Source organism: Schistocerca gregaria, chromosome 1 (genome assembly GCF_023897955.1).
Source record: "Schistocerca gregaria isolate iqSchGreg1 chromosome 1, iqSchGreg1.2, whole genome shotgun sequence".
Lineage (NCBI taxonomy): Eukaryota > Metazoa > Arthropoda > Insecta > Orthoptera > Acrididae > Schistocerca > Schistocerca gregaria.
Window position 1 is genome coordinate 917,814,100 of NC_064920.1, and position 14,617 is coordinate 917,828,716.

A 14,617-nucleotide genomic window follows, 5' to 3' on the forward strand; every position below is an offset into this window, starting at 1 on the left:
ACCTATGAAAATGTTACAAATGTATACATTCTCTATTGGATACTGTCATGTACGCAAGCATTTTTTCATTCTATTATGTTAACCAATTTCCTTAAAAATTCAGATTGTATCTGATATCTTCTTCTTAACTTTAGACCCAGTCCAAAACTCTACAATCTAGTAATGGACCTGAGGATAGGGGCCTGGCCATTCCAGCTCCTGGTCACTCTCTGCCTCTGTGGCAGGCAGGCAGGCAGGTAATGACCAAAGATACCCCCATCTCCAGGACATTTATAATAACATACACAATAATTCTGAATGGCTGGAAGAAGCATGCATGCTAGCCAATTGGGGATGTGGCCACATCCAGAGAAAGAACTCTGGAGATCGTGAAAATATTGTGGTAGTGGACACTTGGGGGGAAGAAGACACTTGTGTCTGAGACGGCATCAGTGATACTTTCTAGTGGGCATCTGAGCCGGACAACCAGCACTGCCAGGATATCCACCCACGGCCTTCATACTACTATGAGATGCTGCTAACTAACAACAGTGCGTCATCAGATTTGCCGACAACAGGACAATCATGGCCCAGTAAAATGCACTACAGCTCTCTCTCTCTCTCTCTCTCTCTCTCTCTCTCTCTCTCTCTCTCTCTCCAGTTCCGTTTGTCTAATTGCAACCACAAATTAAACACCATGGTAATGCCCCTGAGTACTTTGCACTAGATTAATGGCAAATTATTGATTAAGGGCAAATTATTATTTCCTTCTTCCTGACTAAAAGTAATTTGCAAATTGTATTTAAATAAGAGCGGCTCCAAGGCTTTATTGGTTTTTAAAATATTTATGACTGATCTCTCTACATTCTGTGGCTGTCTTTCCTAACCCATTTATATAATTTAAAATTACCGAAGGAAAATTAGGGGCAAAAAATTCATGCAGTAGAAATTTTTTTACTGTTGAAGGTGGAAGAGTGTAATGAACAAGAGAATAAAAATGCTGACCGGTGGCATGTGAGCATGAGGGTGACGGGGCATTTAAGGTAACTTTTTAAATATATTTAGAATCTCGAAAACTGCAGCTTGTGATGTTTCCTAGTACAAAATTAAACTACATCAAATGTCCTGCAAGAAATATAGTATTTTTTTTCTCTACAACTAATAGTTTCTGTGTTACATGGGATGAAAAATTTGCAGACTATTAAAAACAGTGTTTCAAAGGTTTGAAAATAGTGTTTTTTGTTAAGTGAAATGCTTAGGAACACATATTAAACACGTGTAACACACCTATGTCAGGAAAACTGTAATAAGGGATGTATTTTGTCCTAGGAGTGTAATAGGGTGGAAAGAGAATTGGGGGATGGTTGTTAGAAGCGTGAGGGAAGGTATGTTGCCAGATTGTAATTACGCACTTCCCTCCTACATACGTTTACAAACTCTCTACTACTTTACATCACAGAAAGCAACTACAGGGTGTTTTGCAAAGTTATACCTACACTTCACTTCAGCACTCGCCTTATGGATCACTGTCAATGCAGTGTGCACACATGCCCAGGGGTGTTTATTTTCCACAGGGTCTTTAACACTACATGGAATACATATACAAATTACTAAAAACAGTAATGCAAGGAATGCCGAAGGGTAGAATCTAAATAACTCTCTGTACACTGCTAGAGAATTTGGTTGTTGTCATTCTGTATGGCAACTGTAGCGTTCTTGCTGGAAAGCAACTTCCCCCACCACAAGTGCTACTTGCTTTTCAGTTTACAGACAGATGATACCTCCCCAGCAATTCCTGTCCATTTCTCTCATGTGAGTTAACAAAATAACTTTACTGAGCATGTGTTTAAACAGTGGGTTGTTTTCAGTTTATTCAGTGAGTATTTATTTGCAACTTTGAGTTGTTATGTAAAAAAGCTCCAAAGCTGAAGCTGTCAATTGTCTAACATAATGAATAGCTTGTCCCAGTGTAATATGCCGGTAACATATATTCAATATTGTTGATTTCATGGACTAAACTATCAGCAGCTGTAAAACTTTTTGCAGCATGAGGAATAACAACTACCTCAATTTAGTCACAGCTCTCTCAATATCTGAAGAGACTCCGATGTTTAAACTTGGCCCTTCTGCGACAGAAGTAGGTTACCTACTTGTTATGGAACTTCAGATATTTCAACTGAAGTCAGGCAATGCATTACAGAAGATTACTACTATAGATTTGAAAATGATCAGTGCCTTTCCATCAGACATACTCACACCCAACTTAGAAGATGTACTATGAATGTGTGGTAAGTGGCTCCACTCAGTGCAACCCACCCTGCAAGTGGCAGCAATTTCTGAACTGAACATATTTATGCAGTCCACAAGTAACACAATTAATGGTGAGAGAAGTGCAGTAACTTTCTGGCCACTCATTAATTCACCACTAAGTGACTACAACACAATTATGCAGCTTCACAATATGCTGTCAATGACAGACAGCAGCAAGGTGCCACATTTACCAATCCAATCTCCTTCCCATGAACACTAAATGTCACTGACTACAAAAAGTTGGCAACAAAACTGCATGCCTCACATTTGGAGACGACTTTGCCATATTTGCAAATTACGAAAACAGTGGAAGAACTCATGTCTACAACAAAGAGTGTGTCTCACCATATACAAAAAGCAGGCACACTACAATTATTGAATAAGTACACTTGTATGCCAGCAAAACTCTCACACTCACGTAAAAAGTGACATGGAAAACATCTTAAAACAGGAATGCAAAATTCTAAGGAAGGTTTTCAGCCCAAACAGAAATGGCTACAGACTAAAATCCCAGAAAACAACAGAAAATGTACCCAATCTCACAGCAGATTAAATATATAAAACAGACCTAGATTAAAACGTTATGAATACATCCACAGACACTCAGCAACAAGACATACCCAAAATACTTAACATACAAGAAACTATTTGGAACAATACCCAGGATTCAGCAAGTCAGAAAACATCTAGAAAATGCAAAAATTAATTCCCAATAGGGTTCACATACAAACTAATACAGAAAAAAGTTAAAAGATGAGTAGTACACTTGGAGAACAAAACTTTGAAGATAACAGGAACAAAAAGAGAATTCTTGGAGAAAAAAATGACAGCTGCATGGAAACGAAGAAATATTAATTATATCCCTTTGCACAACCTAGTAGGGTCCAATTGCATATATCTGAACATGGTGATTCTGCTTCAAAATTAAAGTTGAAAGTACAGATAAATTATTATATCAAGTTATACTGGAAGAGTGTCTGCAGTGCAGATACTTTAGAATGACAGCCTATGGAAAACGTTATATGCAGCCAGTATGCAGAAATTGAAAAATGATATAAAATATGTTAAACAGTGATGGTGTTACAGAATGGCCTAAGAAGTGACAACATACTCTGCATTGGTTTAAATGGCTTTGATAATATGGTTCCCCCAAAATGTGTCATGAGACGATAAATAAAATGATTTGATGATTAACATAAGTGTTTCATTGAATAGTGCCAATAAGGCATTTATCTCTTGACAAGATTTTTGTTTACCGTGATAAAATCATGAAATGACAGAATGTGTAAGATAGTTTAGGACCAAGACAATTTCAAATATTTATGAAAGTATATTGTGTTTATCATGTCATGAAATGCATTGAGCAGATCAAAGAATACTCACATATTTTACACCTTTGAATGAGCCAGATTTTTCAACAGGTGTTAGCAGACGTTTTGCTATATTTTCACGTTGAGCCGCATCTTGAGCACTGATTCTGCTTATGGAGCCATCCTCATGTTCTACAGAAACAGCACTAGAAAGAATGGTTATTTAATTAGTAAAAGCTATAGACTGTGGGAAAAGGGGAAAAGGACTGAACTGAGCAATTTCAGGAGGCTTACAATAATTACACAACACGAAAATTCACTGTTAACACTCTTATTTATTAAAACAGACTTCACAAACCTAAATTTCATAATTTTCAATGTTTCATATCTTCACACCGCTTTGCTTTGTTACACTTAAAAACTTGTTTTACACCATATTACTTGTGAACATCACACTGCACATTTTGTGACTGAGTAAATTCTTGTACTCGTGCTGAAGATTGTAACACAAGTGCTGTTTCATACCGTTTTCTTTGTCTCAAGAGGTAGATTTCTTCCTTATCACACAATGAGTGTTCTCTACACTGCAGCCTGGACTTTTTAAGAAACATGCCAATATTTCTGTGGACTTGCACATTAAATCCGAGTGACTTGCACCTTACAACTAAACCAATCAGTGTTAGTGTGTTAGCAAACTGAATTTGGTACCCCTTTACAGTAAAGCACAAGACTGGTGCCCCCATTAAAAGAAGGAAAAAATCCCTTATTGCACAATACCAAACTAGACTAGTTCTAACAACCAGCTGCTTGAAGCCAAGCCCTGAAATGAAAATCATGCTACTATCAATCCTCGTCACATTTCTCGAAATAATGATATCGCCATGAGAAAAATAATAGAATGGGGATAGTCAGAACAAAGAAAACAATTAGTCTTCGCTTGAAAAAAAATGAAATACCGCAATGTTATGAAAACTAAGGATTTACATTTCAGATAGCAGGACAGATGATTTTATACAATCTTATGGTAGAGAGCACCAGGAAGATTAAAAGAGAACAAAAATTCTGGTCACAACCATCAATGCAGAGAACTAATGGAAAGGTAGACAACAAAGGTTCAAGGGTACAAAAGAAAGGGAATTACAGTGGGCCTTTCTTTGATGTAAAATCATCATGGGTGAAAGTGAAAAAAGATCAATGGTAGTTACAGGCAGAAATGGGAACTTCTAATGTGATCCACTTTTAATAACACGGATGTGAAGAAATGTGATGGGACATATGCATCAAAGATGAAATTTAATATAGTGGAGAAACTACACTACACTGCATACGATTTGCATGTGATATTTCTTTAATAGCTGATTCAGAATGTTCGAGGACTATAATATGATATGAAACAGTGTAAATTAATGCTAAAAAACAAATGCAACAATCCTGATAGATATAAGCAAGGATGATCAGCAAATCATACTCTGACAATACAAAACTGATAAAAAAGAAACATACTATTGCTACATGAACTTGATTATTTTAAAACAAATCTCCAGGAATTACAAAAAGGATAGCTCTTGATAAACATTCCCTTCAGGCTGAAATAATTCTCAAAAATGAGCAAATACAATAGCATCAAGCTATGGAAGGCCTTTGTTACATTTCTTGCCTTGAGTGTGCTACTACTTACTAGTCAGAGTTGCATGATGAGTAACAAAGATAAGAAGAGGGCAAAATGTGGATTTAGAGTAAGGTTGCCAGAATAATCGACCCAGAGGAAAATATATCATTATGTCCTAAAATAAAAAAAAGGGCAACTTCTCAAACAAATAGATGGTAGTGAGATAAAACTTCTGTATCACATTCACATAACAAATGCGTAATTATGGTAATGGAAAGTCATTGGTGGACTATAAATTAAAGAGTAAAAATAAGAACTAACTGAATAGTTGGTGGGGAGAGGCTGAGTCAGCAATAAGCACATAAGCATGACAGAATACTACCGGTTTTCGGATAAATTTATCTTTTGAGTTGTAAAGCACACGCACGCACGCACACACGCGCACACACACACACACACACACACACACACACACACACACACACACACACGGCCACACTGACGTCACTGATCACATTGTGCCAATTCATGCCAGCAACATAGTAGCTTGACTAGGTGAATGCATGTCGGGTCAAGTAGATGGGTGGGGTGGGTTGGGGTGGGGTGGGGTGGGGTGGGGTGGGTTGGGGGTGGGGAGAGGTGGAGGGGGTGAGGGGGACAGGGGGGGGGGGGCTGGGAGAAAGGAGGTGTGAGTGGGATGGAGAGTTGAGGAAAGGTGGCTGACAGCTGCAAGGGAAAGGCAGCAGATGCACAGGATGCCGGTGAGCCAGTTGTGGTCACAAGCGGGGGAGTTGTGTGCAACACACAGGGACGAAGAGATATGAATTAGATATGTGCATCAAACAGAGAAAAAGGCAACTGTGGAGAGGAGGGTGTGAGTACAGGATTGGTGAAGGTAGGATCAATAGACAGGGGATACCTTTTGACAGGCACTAGCAGAGACTGAGGCCAGGAGGATTAGGGGCTTGAAGGATATAGTGCAGGAGATTTCCACAATCTCCTGTGACACACCGACCTCCACATCTGCTAAGAAGAGTGGTAACATAGGTAGATCAGGATCTGGGAAAGATCGTGGAAGACTGGAGAATCAGGCATTGTGTTAGACATCACATGAATGGAAAAGAAATCTGGGAGGGGTTTCCAGAACTGAGTGAAGATAAATGGGCATCTGTATGCAACACAATGTGACTTTCTTGTTTCTGCTGGGCCCTTGTAAGTCTACTTCAGAAACATTCTCAACTAAGCGTAGAACTACAGACACTGCCAATGGACATTTCATGACATGTGAATGCTCTAGCAGTCGATCACTAGGATTATGAAAGTCCTGTCCAGGAGGAAGGGGGGAAATGGGGAGGGAGGGCGTTGCTTGGATCTTATTGTAATACTTCAAAGTCTTCTACAGCTATAATGTACAAATATATTAATAACTACACGACTATTAAGCTTTTTATGAAGATTTGTATTGAGTGTCTGGGTACAGATTTTAATTATCTTTGATCCACATTTAATATAACACATTCACTTTTACCACTCTGGTTATTAGGTATTACTATGGCTTAGTGCAAAAACATCTTTTTTGTGGGACCCAAGTTTTGAAATTTATAGAGAAGTTTCAATGCTGTTAATACTTTATTCTGCAGTTTCATATTTGGCACTAATAAATATGAGTATCAATGCTATTATTTGTGGTGTCTAAAAGTTCTCTAGCACTTTTATAATTTTTCTGACACTGGAAAGTTTTTGTATTGAGTTAGTTTCAGTAACTTTTGGACATTGGTTGTTTTTTGACATTATTTAATTACAAAATATGCCTATTTCTGCCACTTTTGGCAACACAGTAAATCAGGAACTGGTATTAATAAAAATTTTTGCATTTATACATTTTGCACTGATCCCCATACATTCATACAAGAAGAAGCAATATTAGATAATTCTGCATGTCACAATACTGGAAGGTTTTCTCTATATGGAATTGTCATGGTGTGTATCAGAACATAGTAGAGGAAGACGAAACAACTCTTTCAAACTCAAATAAAATGTAATTTTCACACTGTAACATTATCCATTATTCATAAGGATGCTATGCAGCTCCTGGACAGCTTTGATAACAGGTTCTGGCACGATGCCATATTCTGGAGGTCTTTGACCTTTACTACAAACAATCATAAAGGTGTCATGCGAATGGGCTGCAAATCATGATTCACTGAATGTTTGTCTCTTTTTGTTATATTTAACATCTTGGACAGAAGCAAAATGTATAGTGTACATTCTCAGATGTATTACACCTGTATTGTTTGATGTAATGAAAACCCTTTGTTTTCTATGTGCATAACATCGACGAAGTAGTTCACTGACATTAAGCAAACTGTTCTGCTCATGTTAGACTAAATTTATTGGTGGAATGGACTCAGCATCCACATGGATGTGACAAGTTTCAAGGAACTTATGATTAATAACCTCTAACTTCCTGTTATGTTATTTTTCCGCATGATTTATATTCATGAACATGGCTGAGAAGTTAATATTCCTGTTGTTGCAATTCCAGGAGTCACTACACATTCAGACTACTTCAACTTCTTCACAAAACCATCAAATAAGTTTCCTCCATGGCCAGCAACAGTTCATTCTACATATAATACCGAGCGGATTTGTGCTTTCTGGTTACAGAGTACACAGTGATCATTTGTAGAAAGCTGTCGCACTGTATAGAAGGGGAGTTGGGGAACAAATCTGCAGTAAATGAATGCTTTTATTTTCCCTAATTTTCTCTTCGTTTATTTTCTTCTGCTCATAGTTTGATTTAAATGAACTTCCTTTTCTTCTTGTATTATAGTTTTTTCTTGCATTGGTTGTTATAGCAAGGAAAAACATAGAAGGTCTCTCAGCAATATATAAACTGGCTGTTATTGCATGAAATACTTCCTTGTTTACGATAGGACATTAGTTTCCCGAAAGCCATGTACTGTTATTCCTATCGAAGTTTGTTTATTCTAACATTCAAAACTTGGTAACTTTCTTAGCCATTTATGTAATGTATCTCAAATTCATGAAAAACTGACATTGGTTTTCCTAGCATTTAGCCACAGATTTATGCTTCACTTTAGAGTGTATAATTTTACTTATTTTTAGCAATGTGAAAAGAAAAAGAAGGAAGAGAGAGAGAGAGAGAGAGAGAGAGAGAGAGAGAGAGAGGATGGGGGTAAACTATTATATCAGTACACAGGTATATGTATAATTAAATTTGTAATTATCAAAAATAATAAAATATAAATTAGATAACTGTGTTAATGTTTCCAACATACATCACAGTTTTATTGTAAACAATGTTTTATAACGAATATAGGTTGACAGCCACATATTACCCAGGATGTACAGCAGGTCCTCTTGTAATAAGCATCCGTAAATGATTGGCATTCCATGCTGTTACTGGTACTGGATATGTCAATGTCATAGCAAACCTTTCAGGAACACCAATTTCATCTACATCTAAATTAGGATCTGGAGTGATTACAGAACGAGCTGCGAAATTGACTCTCTTGCCCATCATATGCATTCGTATAATGCCTTCTTTCTTCTCAATGATCTGCAAGAAAACAAAATCTAAAATGTCTATAGCTACCAGAAGCTGTACAGAGTATTTAATAAAGCCAATAACTATCAGGCCATGATATGAATATGGAATGTGTTAATGACATCCCTACTTTAATGAACACTGTATTTGTATATATCTTTACAACAATCTGCAAGCTGAAATAAATGTACGTATTTTGTTTGTTGTATTTCTACTTATGCAGACCATGCATAATTTTAACTGAGTGGGATGGTAAAGTGGAAATAGTGAACTTGAGTTCCCAGCCAACACAAAAATCCCGATTTATAAATTGTTATTCTGCTTTTGCTCTCTTCTTAATTTATGTAAGCTGGATTGCAAAACAGTTACTTGCATTGAAAGCAATCCAGTTTCTTCCATACTCCTTACGGCCTGAGAAAAAGGTTTATTAGATTCTCCTTCTAATCCCAAAATGGTAAAAAATCTACACTTTATACAACACAGTGTAGCAGAATAATGAGATACATATACTGAGATACACTAAAGTAAACGAATAGCAACTGCTGTGCAAGACTTTTTTCCCCTTAAATACTGAAGAGCTCAAAATACAACATTTTTATAAAACATCAGAAATACTCATCAGTGTAAAAGATTGCATTCTCCAATGCTTAAAAATAATATGAACTGCAAAACCGTGCATATTATTTATTATTTTATGTTGTTATGATAAGAAAAAGGCAAAGTCTATGCAGTAAGGTTTGCTATTCATTGAATTAAGCAACAGAATATCCAGGATGGAATAATGACAATAATATGAAAAGGTTAAGATTGATATTCCCCATACAGAGGAGATGTTGAGTTGCACACAGTCAAAACAAAAAGACTGCTATACTATTAAGCTTTTGGCCAAAAGGCCTTCTTCTAAAGTATGAAGGGGACACACATTTACACAAGCACAACTCACACACAATACTGTCTCTGGCCACTGAGAGCAGGCATACTTTCCACAATTTTATACCATTAAATTACACTGGAAAAATCGCTATCTAGTAAGAGGCACACGGGAAGAGTGTATAGCAGGGAAAAAATGCTAGCTTTTTAAATGAAAGGAGTCTTTATTAGGCAAGAGAAAACTGATTGCAGAAATGAGACTACTCAGGACAGTCATCAAAGGTTCGCTCTATCATGGAACACAAAGTGTAGCAGATACCATATAAAAAAAATAATAATAAAATTCTTGCAACACACGAGATATTAGAAAATGAAAAGTCAAAAGTGGTATTTTTGTTTCATTCATATTGGTATTTTCATTCTCTATTTCCCTATTTCTGGCATTTGACCTGTCCTCTATCCCCAACCCCATCTCGACTGTAAGGGAATAAATAAGTTCAACTGTTGATGAACCACTGAAACGAAATAAGCGACATAACTTCTTACTGGTGTTTTTCAGGAAATGAGGATGCTACTGTCTGTTTTGAAAATTAGGATTTGTAAGTTTTGAGCCCTCAAGAGATTTAGTCATTTAAACTGGAAAAAGGCAAAAGTTCCAGGAAACATTCTTTATCGACTATTGATAACTGCAAATAATTTCATTTCAATGAGAAACTGAGCATCTCAGAAACTGTGGTACGGAAGACTTAGTTAGGAAGTAATTACAGCCAATCAAATGCAAAACCACTTGAACACGGTTTCAATATTATAGTACGTGCAAGGATGGCGTACACTAGCGAATGACTATTATTATGCTGAACTTGCTTAAAGCATTGAAATTAGGACTTTGATAACAAAAACCAGATCATATTTGACTGTGTACATATGTATAATTAATAATAAGTCACCATCAAAAAAAGCTTACTGTAGCAAAATCAAATTACGTAAACGGTGAGCTGGTTTGAATGGTGGAGGGGGGGTGATTGGGGAAAGAAAAGAGGGGAGTCAAGAGAGAGACGAGATGGTAATTGTGCGTATAATTAAAAAGTATAACGTATCTGAGAAATTGTGAACAAAAACCTCAAGAAATATATTACCATAAACAACGTATTAAGCAAGTTCAACATCACAATGTTCATTCACTAATGCGCATCATCCTCGCACAAACTACTAATGCCCTCTCTCAAAGGAAGTTTTCCTGTCACTTATGTCCATCTGAAGATGATGTTTTTATAAATGTTTGAACCACAGTCAAGGGGTTTAAATAAAGCCTCCATTTTGCAACTGATTGACTCGTTATTTCTTCCTGAAGATTTCGCCCTATGGCTACTGCACCAGCCAAATACAAAAATTTTAAAGGGAAGAGTAGTGCAAGTGGTTATTAAACTATATGAGATGCCAAATACAGACTTCTAATACAAAATGAAGAAAGTGGATTCAAATAAATCCATTTTTTGTGAAGATGTACAGCATACTGGCAGCAAGAAGTCAACATGCAATCCCTATACGACATGAACCAAGTAATTACCTACATTACACAGACAAAGCATCAGCACAAATCTCCATTGACCTTCTGGTACTCAGACAAAGGTACACAGCTCATTTTTCTTCACTGAAAGAAACCGTAACTGTCAATTTATTTGTGTACATTTCGAGAAAATTATTACCATAAAAATAAAGTAATAAAAATTAACTTCACATCTGATAACGTTCCCCAGCTTCCCAGGACTTCAACAGTGCTTATAAACTATTAAAACTAAATTTTTGTAGCATCAATAAGCTGTTTATGTATAAAATATACATTTGAAACTAGTTTTAGTCACAATACCATTTTCTAGTCACTGTAATTTTTATCATACTAAATAATATGAAGAGCCCATTGCTGTTTCATACTATATTGGGATCAACAGTCATTATACACTTCCACATTGCACCTGTGCAATTTTTACTATAATCACACTTTAAAAAAATCACTTCTAATCTATATTCTGATATTTACTATCATAATGCTGCTTATTAGAGCTCCAATATATTTTTTTAATATAATGTCTACAAAAATATTCTTATAACCTACGTTTCTCCGCAATAGCACTTTAAACATGCTGCAGACAAACGAAATTCATAGAATGAGTCCCATGTCTATCTGTCGGCAACCCTGACATCCTGATATTTTAAGATGAATATTAGTTTCTTAATTAAAAGTTGTTCACAGTACCTGCTTTAGTCCAATAAGATTCTTCTCTGTAGAACGAGCAAGATCCGAATCAACCAGTTCATCTACGTGTTGCTGAAGAGTTTTCCAGGCATTATGGAGCTTTTCACTGTCAGTATTTCCTTCCAGTTCTTGTACTAATGCCTTTGCAGAAAAAGTAATATTTTTTGCTTACTGTCTTACAAAATTTAAAGTCAGGACATCATAACTTTATGCAAAACATACCTTTCCGTCTTCAGGCAGATCATTGGTATTTCCACTTAGTTTTAATTTTATGATGTATTTTAAGATTACACAGTCTTGTAAAATACGTTTGTAGGATTGAGACTGAGGGTGTTCGACTTTTCTTCCGTCAACAATATTCACCTGTGAACAGGACCTATATCATGTCTGCTGAAGCAGCATTCCTACAGCTCCACAAGTTAAACACGATACCACATAATACACACATGAAACACAATAGCACATATGGTAAGAAGTAAGGTGCACAGAATGTTAAAAAACAAGACAGTATGATACTACTTACTTAATATTTGGAAAATATCTCCTACAGGAACTTGATCACTCAACCACAGAAAAAAGAACTGATACGAAGATTAAACGACAAGCAACCCTCCCCAACTCTTAAAGAGAACTAGCAAGTACTGCATGTTACAACATATGAAATTAACAAAAACAAATGTCAGTAACTTATTTAAATTAATAAACTTGGAGAGATTTAGAATCTTAACTTTGGTCAAATTTTTGACCATGTGCTTTGTGTGCTTTAATTAAAGATACCTTTTACCAAAGCTAGAGCATGGTCCTAGCTTTTACACAAGTTTGTCACTGTATGCTTGTCGCTTCACTTGCTTCTAATGCCTTTAACCTATAAAATGATGAAGTATATTTGGTGCATGGTTACCACAACAGTGATCATTCATAAGTACAAGAATATGAAATTCTTCGTAACATAAACAATGCTAGCTACAAAAACCACAATTGAGTGTCTTTCTTTATCATCCCACCCAGTAAGCCTCCCCTGACCCGGTGTTCTGGGCGAGTTTTCCGAATTCTACCCCTTTTCCTGGACCTCACTAGCCCTTTTCCTTCAACCCTTCTGCCAGAAGAAGGAGCCAAAAGTTTGCAAAATACATTGTGTGAGTGTGTGTGTTTCTCCTGCCACCACTTCACAAATTGATTTTTTTTTCTCAGTCCAGTTACATGATATTTTCAAAAACTGATTATTTTCAAAGATCCAATAGTGTTAGAATCTCATAAAAGAATAACTGCAGCAAACACCTGCATTCGATGTGGCTGCACTTTGAATGATGTATGGAAGAAATTAAATGCACTACAGAACTAAAAGTATATAGAACCGTAATTAATTGTAAATATAGTTATTTTATAACATGAAAATACACAGTTCAGATACATTTGTGTACATTAACAGGTCACAAGAACTGTCATTTTTATTATCTGGACTCCTGGGCACGGACAACCTTTGCTCTTTCCTCCAGAATCTCAACACCTACTCTTACATCCACTTCACTCGTTCTTTCTCAATGAGCCACCTTCCTATTGTTGACTTCCACCTTTCAGATGGTTGCATTCCATGTCACAAAGTCTCTTCCTCACAGGCTGGTAATCCACAGATGCCGCATGTGCAGTGGAAAGCTGCAGATGTCAAAATATACCGCTGTCTTATCATCAGTCTTCTAACAGGTTTGACATGGTCCACCATGAATTCCTCTTCGGTGCCAAACTCTTCACCTCAGAGTAGCACTTGTGATCTATGCTCTCAATTATTTGTTGTACGTATTCCAATCTCTGTCTTCCTCCTCGTGATGACTGGGTGTTGTGTGTCTTTCATCATCATTTCATCCCCATCGACACGCAAGTCGCCGAAGTGGCGTCAACTCGAAAGACTTGCACCAGGCGAAAGGTCTACCTGACGGGAGGCCCTAGCCACACGGAATTTCCATTTCCATTACCTCAAAGTTTTTGTTTGTGACAAAGATCTTCAAACATGACTTAGTCCAACAACATCACGTATAGTGAGGTTGCATGCCAAAAATCATAAAATTTATCATTTTCGTTCCAAACAAGAACACGAATTTTTTGTAACAGAGAGAAACAGCACAAGTATTTATTTATTGTTTCAAACTACTATGGCATTTATGAAGAAGAGAAATGTCGAGAGAGATCTCAAAACATTGCACCCAAATGGGAATGCCGAGTTTCTGTTACACTATGATCTCGAAATAAAAAGAAAAGAAAAATAAATAGATTTAAAAATCATTTATGTTTTCAGCAAAATATGTTCACGAAGCCAGCAGACAAAATTGTTGCTACGAGTCTTGCTTCTTACTGTGTTTGTATAGGTGTAAAGGAGAAAACTCTTGGAAAATGGTGAGTTCATAAAAGCAGCATTTCAAAATGCTACTGATAAGTTGTTTCAGAATTTCAAAAACATATCTGATATAGTGGCTGCCATTGGTCCCTGCAACTCTCATCAAAAATGATCACAAGAAGTGGAAAATCCATGCTAGAATAATGAGAATATTATGAAAAGGATAGATTGTTACTCACCTTATAGCAGAAATGTTAAGTTGCAGATAGGCATAACAAAAAGACTGCTAAACAAATAAGCTTTCAGTCAAAAATCCTTCTTCTGAACTGTACAAAACACACACACACACACACACACACACACACACACACACACACACACACAC

At 36.6% G+C, this 14,617-nt stretch overlaps 1 protein-coding gene across 1 annotated transcript in view; it reads right to left on the minus strand.

The window, feature by feature from the left end:
- Positions 1 to 14,617, minus strand: part of LOC126275159 (DNA-directed RNA polymerase I subunit RPA1) — a 251,192-nt gene that overhangs the window by 172,450 nt on the left and 64,125 nt on the right. Inside the window, exons 8-11 of the mRNA XM_049977174.1 lie at positions 12,126 to 12,266; positions 11,904 to 12,044; positions 8,571 to 8,791; positions 3,673 to 3,805 (exon numbers count right to left, since the gene is read on the minus strand). Of these exons, the coding sequence (XP_049833131.1) occupies positions 3,673 to 3,805; positions 8,571 to 8,791; positions 11,904 to 12,044; positions 12,126 to 12,266 (636 nt within the window). The remainder of the gene's footprint in view (positions 1 to 3,672; positions 3,806 to 8,570; positions 8,792 to 11,903; positions 12,045 to 12,125; positions 12,267 to 14,617) is intronic.